We start from the raw sequence: 13,276 nt of genomic DNA, 5'->3' as shown, positions 1-13,276 counted from the left end.
TACTCTCAAGTGCCATGCTGGTACTTGTTCCACAGAGTTTTATAAACTATGTTCAAGTTCTGTTTAGTTCAAAAAGAGCTCATTTTGAAATGCTGTGCATTTTTTGTAAAGTAATTGCTTGTTTTCCCTATTGTCAGTATTTAAAATTGGGTATTGTTAATTAGCCCACAGCTTTTGCTACCAAATATATCTTTGCACAGCAGAAAACTGTCCTATCTTGCCCCAGAGTGTATCCTGCTGCATGCATCATTTCCTTGGTACCTGGTTATAAACAAAATTTCCACTACAAAAAGCAGACTAATTAAAAAAAAAAAAAAGACTCCTTTACATTATTCCAGGGTTTCTCAAAAACTTAATATAGCAGCATAGCACCCATGTGGTTATGAGGTGGTATATGAAGTTAAGATTGACTGTTGATGCAAACTGATGCTCTAAAGAAACTGGCAGGCTTATTGGAAATAGAATTTTTTGTTTGCTCAATTTAGGAAGAGCCCTAAATTGAGCAAACTAGATGGGTCTTACCAGCTGTCATATTCCATGGTTTCCAAGTTGCTAAGGAGAAGATTACCGGTCCTGTAATTGAGAAGAGCCTCTTGGGTTGTCTGTGTTACTCTTAGCAAGAGTCACAGATAACAGATTCTCCCCAATGACCCTTATAACAATAGTGCAAGATAATCCATATGATAAACAGGAAGAGTAAAATGATATCAAGGTAGATGCTTTTTGCTGTGACTCCCAGTTCATGGTGTGAGGCATGACGGAAAAGAAGGTGAACAGGGAGACCATGACTAGTCATTTCCTTGTAAAAGCCAGTGCATTACTATATTGTCTTGGTTGTATCAGGATGCATTTCATGTATGTGGAGTAATTCTTTAATCTGCAAAGTGTAGGCAAAAAAAAAAGCATATTCCATGGTAATACATATACTGTACATATGTCAATCTGTGTGTGTATGTATTTGAATCTGATAATATAAGTTCATGGTGCACCTCCCTTTACACTTAGGTTTATAATGGGAGATCTGTCAGACTCCGAAAATGATGCAGGTGAACAGTCAAAGGAGTGGGATCTACATGGACCCGAAGATGAGCAGAAGGCATATAGCCACGGAACAGAACTAATTCCTTGGTATGTGCTATCAATCCGAACTGACATCCATCAGTTCCTTCAACAAGGGGCAACCATGATCCACTATGACCAGGAGGCTCACCTCTCAGCACGCTGCTTCCTTCAACTTCAGCCCGATAACTGCACTTTGACCTGGACCAAGCCTACTACCACTTGCCTGGCCAATGCAAAAGTGAAATTGGGTGGGCCAGGCAGTAGTGCTGAGCTCAGCCACAACAAATTTCAGCTTCTTGCTAATACTGGAGGAAATGGACTTGTGGAAGGCCTCTTGGATTTATTTTCTGTAAAAGCTGTTTACATGGGGCATCTAGGCATTGATATGCACACTGTGTGTGTTCAGAATAAACTCTGTAATATGACCCTTGAAGAAAATGGCGTAACACTGCAATATGGTCTCCATACTACTGATAACAAGTTGTTGCACTTTGTGGCTCCAAAGTATACAGCCAAAGTACTGTACGATGGATTGTTGGAATTAACTAAAGCTGTGAGGAAAATGAGAAAATTCCCTGACCAGAGACTGCAGTGGCTGAGGAAACAATATGTCAGCCTGTACCAGGTAAAAGACCCTATAGATGCAGCATACATCATGGACATGTGTGTAAGAGAAATATTATTATTGCATAGATATGTGAAGACATACACAAATAAGCTTTTTATTTGTTTATTTTCTGCAAAAGGGTTTTATAGCTACATTATGAAACTCTTGGGGCCAGATTCAAGTTTCAGGCAAAATTATGTTAAAACAGTGCAGAGAACCTGCAGGTCAGTTTTGAAGTAACATTCATTATTAATCCTGGGGGAATTCTGCGATGCACAGTTGCACAGAATTCACACAGAATTTCGTGTCAGCACAGAAGTCTGTATTTTCCCCACAAAATTAGGCTCAGTGACCAGGAAGCAGCAGCAATTTATAGCAGAGGCCTGTGCAAGCTGGAAGAAAGAAAGGAATAGCATCGGTGTCAGCTGGAAGTGGGACAGGAGCAGCGATGGGCTGGAAGAGAATTAGTTGACTGATAAAGAACGAAATTGCTGAACATACAGATAGTCATAGTTTAATGGGACAAAGGCAACATGGATTTAGCAAAGGGATATCTTGCTTCATAAATTTGCTACATTTTTTTGAGGGCATAAATAAATGTGGATAAAAGTGAGCCAGTTGATACAGTGTATCTGGATTTCCAGAAAGCATTTGACAAAGTCCCTCATGAGAGTCTGCTCAAGAAATTAAAATATCATGGAATAGGGGCAGTGTCCTATTGTGGATTGCAAGTGGTTAAAAGATAGAAAACAGAGAGTAGGGATAAATGATAAATTTTCCCAATGGAAAAAGTTGAATAGTGGAATGCCCCAAGGATCTGTTCTGGGACCACTGCTTTTTAATATATTTATAAACGATCTGGAAATGGGAAGAACAAGTGAGGTGATCAGATTTGCAGATGACACAAAATTCAAAATTGTAAGAAATTGCAAGATGACGTTGCAAATGGCAAATGAAATTGAATATGGACAAATGCAAAGTGATGCACTTAGGGAAGAGAAATCCAAATTATAGCTATGTAATGCAAGGTTCTACATTAGGAGTCACCATTCAGGAAAAGGATCTATTTGTCTTCTTTGAAAATACATTGAAATGTTCTGCTCAGTGAGCACCAGAAGCAGCTAAGAAAGCAAATAGAATGCTAGGGATTATTAGGAAATAATGAAGAATAAAACAAAGAATATCATAATGCCTCTGTATTGCTCCATGGTGCAACCTCATCTTCAGTACTGTGTGCAGTTCTGCTCACCACATCTGAAGAATGATATAATAGAATTAGGAAAGGTACAGAGAAAGGCGACCAAAATTATAAAGGGGATGGAACAATTCCCCTATGCAGAAAAGCTAAAGAGATTAGGTCTCTTCCCCTAGGACAAGAGGGATGGTAATCCTCACACATGGGTGACATCATCAGATGGACTCTAGCATGGAAAGTTCTGTCAAAGTTTCCACGTGGAGCTTTTCTTGTGTGAGCTCGTGGCTTTTCCTTTGGAAATTGCCTGGAAAACTTTCGGGTTTTTTCTCATGTTCCATTGACGTTGAGTCCCTCTCGGTGCCCCCCCCCCCCCCCGGCTCCTTAGGTTTTTCAGTGTCTTCAGTAAGTTTGCTTTCACACTGTTCCCCCTGTGGCAGCAATGCCTCGGTGCCCGCCAGCATTCGACCACATGCCTCCACTGCTCCATTATTTTTCCCCTTCTTTTTGTTCATCATGGCCTCATCTGGTTTTCATCGGTACCTCCAGTGTCCAAGGACCATGTCCATCATGGACCCTCACAAGGAATGTGTCCTCTGCCTCAGGGCATTGCCTGACATCTGGGGTTGCCACTTGTGTACCCAGAGAAACCCCGAAGAGACATTGCACTCAACTCGACAAGATGGAAAAACTCTTAGGGCCCAGGAAGTCTGAGCCATCGACATCAGCATTGGAGGCATCTGCACTGATGGACCTTGTTATTGCACCGATGGACACCCCACTATCAACATCGGTGGGGCTCTCAGCTCCGTTGATGCAGTCGATGGATAGGGGTGCTGGGGACTGGCCCTTGTCTGTCTCTTCCAGGTCGAGGACATCTGGTTCGACATCCTCGACCTCGGCATTGGGGAAAGTATGGGCCGAGCACCAAGGGAAGCCACAGAAGCATCGGTCCCAGTCACCTTCGATGCACGGTGCTGGGCTCAGGGAGGCACCAGCTCATTCCGTGATGCCCCAAAGCAACTCCACCACGAGAAATGCCAATCCTCCATCGATGCTGGGGATCCATGAAGGTCTCCACCAGTCCTGGTGCTAGTCATAAATCCATTGTAGGGATCCATGGAAGATCTAGCCACCCCTCCTGCCTCCCAGTTGATGTTGGCATTGGCAACTTTTGAGGAAGTGCTGAGTGGAGAGTCCAGCTGGCAGTAGAACGAGCAGTGCAGGACATCATGCTCGTGGCACCAACAGTGCCGATGCCTGAGCTGTCTGTTCTGGAGCCACTGCTGGAATGTCTCACGGTGCTCAACTGTGAGTTACTGACCCAGCTGGCATCAGTTCCCAGGAAGCCATCAATGCCCGGCATGGCACCAATACGGTGCTCGTTGTTGGTTCTGAAGAGGAGGAAGATCCATTGAGGCCGGCAGGGACACTGAGGCCTGCAGCCCCCATTCAGTGCTGCCAGGGCCGGCACCAGTGCCACTAGTGCCCATGCCTCTGGATGAAGGCTGAACAGCTAGGGCTTCATCCCCTGTGGATTACATTGAGGATGAGGCCCCATATGACCCCTGGGGGGGCTGACACTGTGGATTCTTCCTCTGAGGACTTGGAGGGCCTCCCCTCAGAGCCTTCTCCTGCAGAGGAACAGAGGAAGTCTCTACCCGAGGACTTAATTTTCACAGCTTTTGTGTGAACAATGACTGAGGCCATCCCTTTTCAGTTGTTGACAGAGGAGGATGCCGGGCACAAAATGCTGGAAATCTTCCAGCTCATGGAGGCTCCTAAGGAGATTATGGCAGTCCCGGTACACAATATCCTTAAGGAGTTGCTGCTGAGGATTTGGGAACACCCCCTCGTAGTTCCTCCCATGAATAGGAAGGCGGATGGGGTTTACCTCATCCAGAAGGCTTCCGGATTTGAGAAGCATCAACTGTCACGCCAGTTGGTAGTGGTCAAATCCACTCTCAAGAGGACCAAGCGCTCTCAGACCCACACCTCAGCACCCCTGGGGAAGGATCATAGGGCAATGGATGCTCTTGGGAGAAAAGTGTTTCAGGGAGCCATGCTCATTGCCCACTTTGCCTCCTACCAGCTCTACATGAGCCAGTTCTCATGGAACCTCTGGAAATAAGTGCAGGAGGTGGCCAAGTAGCTGCCTCAACAGCTGCAAGATACCTTCATGTTGTTGGTGCATCAGGGCCTGGAGCGTGGAAAACATGAGGTTCATACAACCTACGATGTTTTCGAAATAGCATTGAGAGTCTCTGCAATGGGAATCAGCATCCACAGAAAGGCATGGCTGCGGGCCTTGGATCTCTGACCAGAGGTGCAGCAAAGACTCACTGACTTGTGCACAGGGGAGAATCTCTTTGGAGATAAGATGAGGGACATGGTAGTCCAGTTGCAGGACCACCATAAGAGCCTCCCACAACTTTCCACTAGTGCTTCAGATCCGCTCTCCTCAGCAAGGAGGTCGGCGAGGCAGAGTCTGAGGAAGTCTTTCTACTGCCAGAGGAAGTACTATCCTCCAATCCCTTGCTCCCATTCACAGAAGGGGAGTTCCGATGTCCATCCCAGGTAGCAGAGAGCCCCCAAGCCCTAGCTGACACCCTAGTCAAATCCCGGGATGGGGTTTTGACTGGATCTTAGGGAGCATAAGCTAGCCACCTGTATCAGAGACAATGGCTCTCCCGGTCGGGGGCAGGCTACGGTTCTTCGCCAATCAATGGCCCAGTATAACCTCGGACCTGTGGGTTCTGTCTATTGTCCGACAAGGGTACCAATTAAATCTATTGAGTGTCCCATCAAATTGTCCTCTGTGCCAGTTTTGGGGGGCCAGTAGTACAACAGGAGGTACTGATATGGGAGCTTTCCGCCCTCTTCAGGGCCAGAGCGGTCAAACCTGTTCCACCAAGGCAAAGAGGGCAGGGATTCTATTTCCAGTTCTTCCTGATTCTAAAAAGAACAGGGGGACTCCGTCCCATCCTAGACCTGAGGGCCTTGAACAAGTTTCTAAAAAGAGAAATGGTCACCTCAATTGAACTTTATAGGAGTCCTGCTAGACACAATTCAGGCAAAAGTCTTCCTGCCGGAATCCAGGGCAGTCACCTTGATGTCCATAGTGTTGGGATTCCAATATAACCAGCAGGTCTCAGTTCGGCACATGTTGAGGCAGCTGGGCTACATGGCCGCAACCGTCCGTGTTACTCCCTTGGCACGTCTGCACATGTACAGAGCTCAATGCCCCTGAGATCGCAGTGGCACCAGGTCATGCAGAGCCTCCAGGATTGCATCCGAGTCACCCCGTCTCTCCAGGACTTTTTGTCCTGGTGATGGGTACTCTCCAATTTAGAACAGGGAATATCCTTCCAAGGTCCCCCTACCCAAATTGAATTCACCATGGATGCGTCCACCTTGGGGTGGGGAGCTCACAAGGGAGGGGCTTCATGCCCAGGGCCTCTAGTCCTCCCAGGAAGCATGTTGTCAAATCAACTACCTGAAGCTCCGGGCTATCATGTACATGCTGTGGGCTTTCAGAGATCGGCTGTCCAACAAAGTTGTCCATATCCAAACAGATAACAAAGTAGCCATGTGTTATGTCAGCAAGCAGTGAGACATGGGTTTGTACCTCCTGTGTCAGATAGCAGTCCAGATCTGGTCATGTGCCCTGCCCCACGGGATGGTGCTCAGGGCCATGTATCTTGCAGGAATGGAGAATGTAATAGCAGACAGGCTGAGTTGTGCTTTCAGACCCCCATGAGTGGTCTCTGGACCAGGGGGTAGCGAACCAAATCTTCTGCCTCTGGGGGAGTCCAGACGTGGATCTGTTTGCGGCCCCTTGCAACAGAAAGGTGACTCGGTTTGTTCCCAGTACAGAACAGATGGCAGACCAGCCTCGGACACCTTTGCCCACCATTGAGGCAAGGGTCTTCTGTACGCATATCCTCCAATTCCTTTGGTGGTGAAGACTTTCTTGAAGCTTTGCGAGGTCTGAGGGAATGTGATCCTCATAGCCCCTCGATGTCCAAGACAGTTGTGGTTTCCACTCCTGTGGGAATTGGCCATCTGGGAACCGATCAGTCTGAGGACTTCCCCAGAGCTCATCCCTCAAGATTGAGGCAGGTTGCAGCATCCCAACCTCCAGACTCTGTTGCCCACAGCCTGGATGTTGAGAAGCTAATTCTGCAACAACTCGATCTCTCTGAGGATGTATCTCAGGTCCTGGTGGCTTCCAGAAAGCCTTCCACTAGAAAGTCCTATGGACTGAAATGGAAGAGGTTTTTTCATGTGGTGTAAGCAGAAGGCCCTGGAGCCGTTCTTCTGCCCCACACAAAAACTGCTGGATTACCTTCTACACCTATCAGAGGCTGGCTCGAAAACCGGTCAGTTAGAGTCCACTTGAGTGTAATTGGCGCATACCATCATGGTGTACATGGTACACCCATCTCTGTTCAGCCTATAATTTTATGTTTAATGTGCAGTCTGCTTCAGTTAAAGCCTCCCTAAGGCCTCCCGCTGTGTCTTGGGATCTCAGTGTGGTGTTTGCTCAGCTGTTGAAAGCTCCTTTTGAGTCGCTGCACTCCTGAGACTTGAAGTACATGACCTGAAAGGTCATATTTTTGGTGGCGGTCACTTCATCGCCCATGGTCAGTGCGCTTCAGGCCTTATTGACTTATCCACCTTACATTAAGTTTTTTCATGACAGGGTGGTCTTATGTATGTGCCCTAAGTTCCTGCCTAAGGTGGTGATGGATTTCCATCTTAACCAGTCAATTATCTTGCCAACATTCTTTCCCAGGCACCAGTTGCACCAAGACGAATGAGGATTGCACAGTTTGGACTGCAAGAGAGACTTAGCCTTCTATCTGGAGCGGACAGAAGCCCATAGACAGTTCACCCAACTTTTCATTTCTTTTGATAGGAATAGGTTGGGAGTTGCCATTGCCAAACAGACACTATCCAATTGGCTAGCAGATTGCATCGTCTTCTGTTATGCCCAGGCAGGACTGCATCTTGAGGGGCATGTCAAGGCTCATTCTGTCAGAGCCCTGGCAATGTTGGTGGTCCACTTGCAAGCAGTTCCCATGGAGGAAATCTGCAAGGCTGTTACAAGGAGTTCTCTGCACACATTAGCTTCCCACTACTGCCTGGATAGGAATGGGCTGATGTAATAGTAGGTTCAGCCAGCCTATCTTCAGGAATCTGTTTGAGGTGTAGAACCCAACTCTCCCTGCCTAGTGCCCATTGTCTGGATTCAGGCTGTCTCCCCCTCTGTTACCAACAGCACTGAGGTTGTTGTGCCCTTTGGCACTTGGTTGGTGTCTGTTGGTCCCCTTTTGTGTTGGGGAGCAGCCTGTAGCTAGGGATTTACCCATGTGTGAGGACTACCATCTTGCTTGACCTAGGAGAAAGCAGAGTTGCTTGCCTGTAACAAGTGTTCTCCTAGGACAGCAGGATGTTAGTCCTCATGAAACCTGCCCACCACTCTGCAGAGTAGGGTTTCTCCTATTTTTTTGTTTTATTATAATTCTATGTTACAGGACTGAAGAGGGACCCGGCATGGATCCATGGTGTAAGGCATGCTTAGTGTACAAAGTCAAAGTTCTGGAAACTTTGACAGAGGTTTTCCATGCTGGGCTGCATCTGATGATATCACCCATATATTATCACTAGCATCCTGCTGTCCTAGGAGAACATCTGTTACAGGTAAGCAACTCTGCTTTCAGCTTGGAGAAGAGACAGCTGAGGTGGAGATAAGATAGAGGTCTATAAAATAATGAGTAGAATGGAATGAGTAAACGTTAATCAGTTGTTTACTCTTTCGAAAAGTACAAAGACCAGGGGACACACAGTGAAGTTACTAGGTAATACATTCAAAACTAATAAGATAAAATATTTTTTTATGCAACTCATAATTAAGCTCTAGAATCTGTTGCCAGATCATGTGGTGAAAGCTATTAAGTGTAGCTGTGTTTAAAAAAGGTTTAGACAAATTTATGGAGGAAAAGTCCATTAACCAATATTAAGGTAGATATGTAGAAATCCACTGCTTATTCTTGGGATAAGCAACTTGGAATCTACCCCTTGGGATCCTGCCAGGTATTTGTGACCTGGATTGGCCACTGTTGGAAACAGGCTACTGGGCTTGATGGACCTTATGTCTGACCCAGTATGGCAAGTCGTATGTTTTTAGAGTCAGCATTTGCCTGTGCAGGCTGGAAGAAATAAGCCTGCAGTGTCGGTCTTGACCTGAGTGGCCTGAACAAAAGAGGGAGCAGTGGGGATCCAGTGGAGTCTGAACAAGTACGAGAGACAGCAAGCATATGGGGCAGGTAGGAGAGAGCCGGAACTCTTGCTAAAGAGGGAGTGACAGACAGAGAAAAAGCTAGACAGTCTTGATGGAGTGAGGAGAGATAACTGGTGGTGATGGGGGGAGGGGTAGCAGAGAGAGAGAGAGAGAAAGCTGGGGAGAGGTTTGAGCCTGGAGGGGCAGAGAGAGAGAGAAAGCTGGTGGGAGAAAAGGGATGGGTTAGGGGTCAACCATGGGGGAGAGGAAGAGGTAGTGAATGAACTTGGGGGATTGACCTGAAGGGGAGGAGAGATCAAATATAGGGAAAGGGTTCATGCCATAATGAGGAAAGAGATGGGGTGGGTTATTGAGCCTGGGAAAAATTTCTGCATAAAAAAAGTTTTAAAAAATGTGAGTAATGCATTATAAAGTAATTATTACTGAATGATAAAAGATGATACTGTGTCACCTGAACATATGAAGTTTATTCGTATTTTAAAATATTATGCACAGAATATTTAATTTGTGCAGAATTCCCCCAGGAATAACATTTTTTATTTAATTTCCTGCTACTTTTGGAAGGGAGAAAGTTCCAAAGAAAAACTGTGGAAGGAGAAACTTGTGCAGAAGGTGCTTGTCCTTACATGAGGGACTTCAGGACAAAAGTCCCAGAGCCCTTCTTTGCAAAGGTTTTGACTTAACGCAGTATGTTCTGTGGATTTTTTCCTCCTTCCTAAAGACACAGGAAAGGAAATCCATGGATAAATGATGCGGTATTTGAAAACTGCGCAAAACAACTTGCAGGCTTTTTGCATTTATTTTTGAGGCCTTACCTTTGGCCAAAAACGTTAACTTATCCCTTAATCTCAAAGATATCGATTAGGCACACGCTCCAGGAGTTTGGAATGGGGATCTGGAACGTGCTGTCCTGTCTTTCTTTTGTGAGACGAATTAGATGTGCCAGTCTCGGAGTGTAGCCGAAGAGTAAAACCGTGATTGCATTACCTGTGCCTGCGACGTGGGGCTACCCACTGATCCTTCCTGATCGACAGAAGTACTGCACCTGCTCGACAGTGACACAGTCTGTCCGATTACTGACCTGGGTTGCACAATATTCTGTGACGTTCTGAAATTAATCACAAACACAAAAGGAAACAATGTTGTATTAATAAATGGATTATTTGTAATGCAGTAAGTAGTGTTTCCTTATGTGTTTGTGATTTAATTGTATTAGGAAACAAGAGATACCTTCTGTGATATATTACTGTTCTGAAATGAATCACATAAACTGGAAGTTTTTGTTCATATGGAGAGTAATGACTTCCAGTCACATACAATTGCATTGATTAGACCACTGCAGCCACAAGGAAGCACTGCAACAAATTAGCAATTTGTGCTGCTGGCCCCCTCCCTCCCTCCCCTTAATTGGCAACATCTGTACATCTAATGAGATCTATAAAAAAGAAAAACAAACCTGAAAACATCTAATAATGAGGTAAAGAAGTAATAAATTGCATGAAGGTGTTTACACTTGGCTAGAGCAGTGGTTCTCAATCAAGTCCTCAGGACACATGTACCTGTCAGGTTTTCAGGATAAGAAACACAAAAGGCACCACCAAATTACTTCAGGCGCGCAAAAGAAATTTCAATTGTGTAAGATGAAAATTATTGACGAAGTAAGAGCCGCATCTGCAAGCCTGTCAACGTGTTCAAACTCACCAGGTTGAACCGTCCTAATTTTCATCTTACACAACTGAAATTTCTTTTGCGCGCCTGAAGTAATTGGTGGTGCCTTATTTGATTTCAAGGACCCATTTAGTGCTCTTTGTTGTTTTGTTTAGGTTTTCAGGATATCCATAATGAATATGTATGAGAGAGATCTGCATGCACTGCTTTCAGTGCATGCAGATCTATTTCATGCTTATTCATTGTGGATATTCTGAAAACCTGACTGGCTACGGGTGGCCTGAGGACTGGATGAGGACCCTGAACTAGGGTTGCCAGAAATAGATCAGCAGGGACAAACTAAGCCAGTCCTGGTTTTAATATCCATCCCACTCCCCCTAGTAAAACTAGAACTGGCTCAGCCTGCCCCTGATGATGTGGAGTCACCCGGTAAACCTACTCTTGGCTTCTGTTACATGCTGTATCTTTCTATTTATTTGTAAATGCCTCTATAACACTGTGCCGATTAACCATAAAGTTTATTAAGTCCTTCAGGAAGACCTTTGCCATTGTTTTTGTACTCATGGGAATGTTTTTCTTTGTACTGCAGGAAGATGGCAGGTTTGAAGGTCCAACGTTGGCTCAGGCTGTGGAGCTGTTTGGCGGCAGACGCTGGAATACAAGAAACACAGGCACAGGGACCTTGACCAAGTGCACTGAAAAAGCCAGCGCGCAGAGAAACAACACTTTGGGAATAAGCACGGCCAAGAAAAAGAAAAAAGTACTCATGAGGGTAGAATACTTTGCTGTTTGTTTTCTCAAACTACATTGCTGTGATTGTGCACTTTCATGTCATATACTGCTTGCTTAAAACATAGTACCTACAATAATCATGCAAGGGGAATTAACAAAAACATTTCCTTTTTCAAAGTACTGTCAGGCCTGGATTTCCACACAAGATCAGAGCTACTGGATCTGTGCTTAGGGCAGCATATTTTCATGGGTCGCAGATGAGATTTGCTGCAGGGGATCTAGGCTGCATCACCCTGCCATTTGCCCAGTTCCATTGAGAGAAGTAGCGTTTGGCAGCTCCCAGCAGTTTGTAGGGTTGGAAGGGAGAGAAGCAGGGAGGTTCTTGTTGATATCAGCCTACTTGCTGACTCTGCCGCCTTCACTGCCACACTGGAAGCTGTGACACAAGGCCTGGGCGGCCAAGACATTGCCATTAGGCTCCGCCAAAATCACCTCTGACCTTCCTAGGAAGAAATAACCTAAATCAATCACTGAATACTATACACCATATAAATCAAATGCCTTCTTTCAGCATTGGCATCATTTAACCTTGGATGTTGCTAAACAGTCCATGCCTTCAGTTAGTTAAGAGTCAAAGAAAGCAAAGTGGATTGTGTGATACCTATATACCTTTTATTACATCAGCATATTTTACATATAATGTGCAAAATATTATACTGGAAGCAATTTTCACTGACAGCAAGATGATGTGGGCATTTTGTACACGCATAAGCTTTAGCAAATTTTCAAAGGGAAAATACCCGGATATTGAATCTGAGAAAATTCATCAAAGCTTAGTCAGTGCAAGCACACCTGCATATCTTGCTCCTGCTATATCTGTAGCTGGGTTTATGTGGGAGAAACCATGCCTGTATAATATTGAAAATCCAATGTATATCCATTGTTTACTTCCCCAACCCAAGCCCGTCTCACAAAATGCTGCTGAATTGGCAGGGGGAACTTGTTTTCCTGTTGCCAGTGAACAGGGTGACACTCCTGAATCATTAAGTATTGATTCTGGAGGGAATGCCTAGAGAAAGAGTGGATAGTTAATTTAGAGATCGGGTGGGAGGTCCCTGGGGTAGGTGAGAGATGTCAGAGATTCCTCTTTTTTGCAGGTTGGATGGGGTTCCGAGGATCTATATATGTATACTTGTGTGCATACATTTTGAAAATGTAATGTATGTGCATATTTGTCTCCCCTGACCTCGCCCTGCCCCCAGAGTTCCAACCTGCTAACACAGCTAAATACAGCAGTATCGTGAAACAGTGAAGCTATATTTTAGTGGCTGTGCCGGCAACAGTTTTTAAACAAAGCAATCCTTGGTCTGACCCAGCATGTCAATTTCTTATGTTCTTAAATAAGTTTCCCTTCCTAGATCCTTTTGCAAAATGCCCTCTAATGATGTTGGATGGTTCGCTGTTGCTGTAGAGGATGGGAAGGGTTGCAAATATGCAGTCAGAAGTGGCATTTTGTACAGGAAGATAGCAGGAAACACTTGCTATCTGTATTGTGGGCAGAATGGCTTATTTCACATAAAGAAAGCATACTAGCAGTCCAGTGGCCTACGGGTAATAACATGGACTCCCTTGCTTGGAGAACCTGTTTTGGCTGTACACACTGGCTGAATTGGGAGTGCCCTGGAGGAGTGCAGGAGCCCCTGGCTGC

The 13,276-nt window shown here is 45.4% G+C and overlaps 1 protein-coding gene across 1 annotated transcript in view; it reads left to right on the top strand.

Annotated features, from left to right (window-relative positions):
* PLCE1 (phospholipase C epsilon 1) overlaps positions 1–13,276 on the top strand; it is a 401,333-nt gene that overhangs the window by 248,926 nt on the left and 139,131 nt on the right. Inside the window, exons 8-9 of the mRNA XM_029610717.1 lie at positions 1,006–1,687; positions 11,426–11,608. Coding sequence (XP_029466577.1) covers positions 1,006–1,687; positions 11,426–11,608 — 865 coding nt within the window. The remainder of the gene's footprint in view (positions 1–1,005; positions 1,688–11,425; positions 11,609–13,276) is intronic.

Source organism: Rhinatrema bivittatum, chromosome 7, assembly GCF_901001135.1.
Source record: "Rhinatrema bivittatum chromosome 7, aRhiBiv1.1, whole genome shotgun sequence".
Taxonomy (NCBI): Eukaryota; Metazoa; Chordata; class Amphibia; order Gymnophiona; family Rhinatrematidae; genus Rhinatrema; species Rhinatrema bivittatum.
Note: the sequence above shows the minus strand (reverse complement) of the source record. Positions and strands in the feature narration are given on the sequence as shown.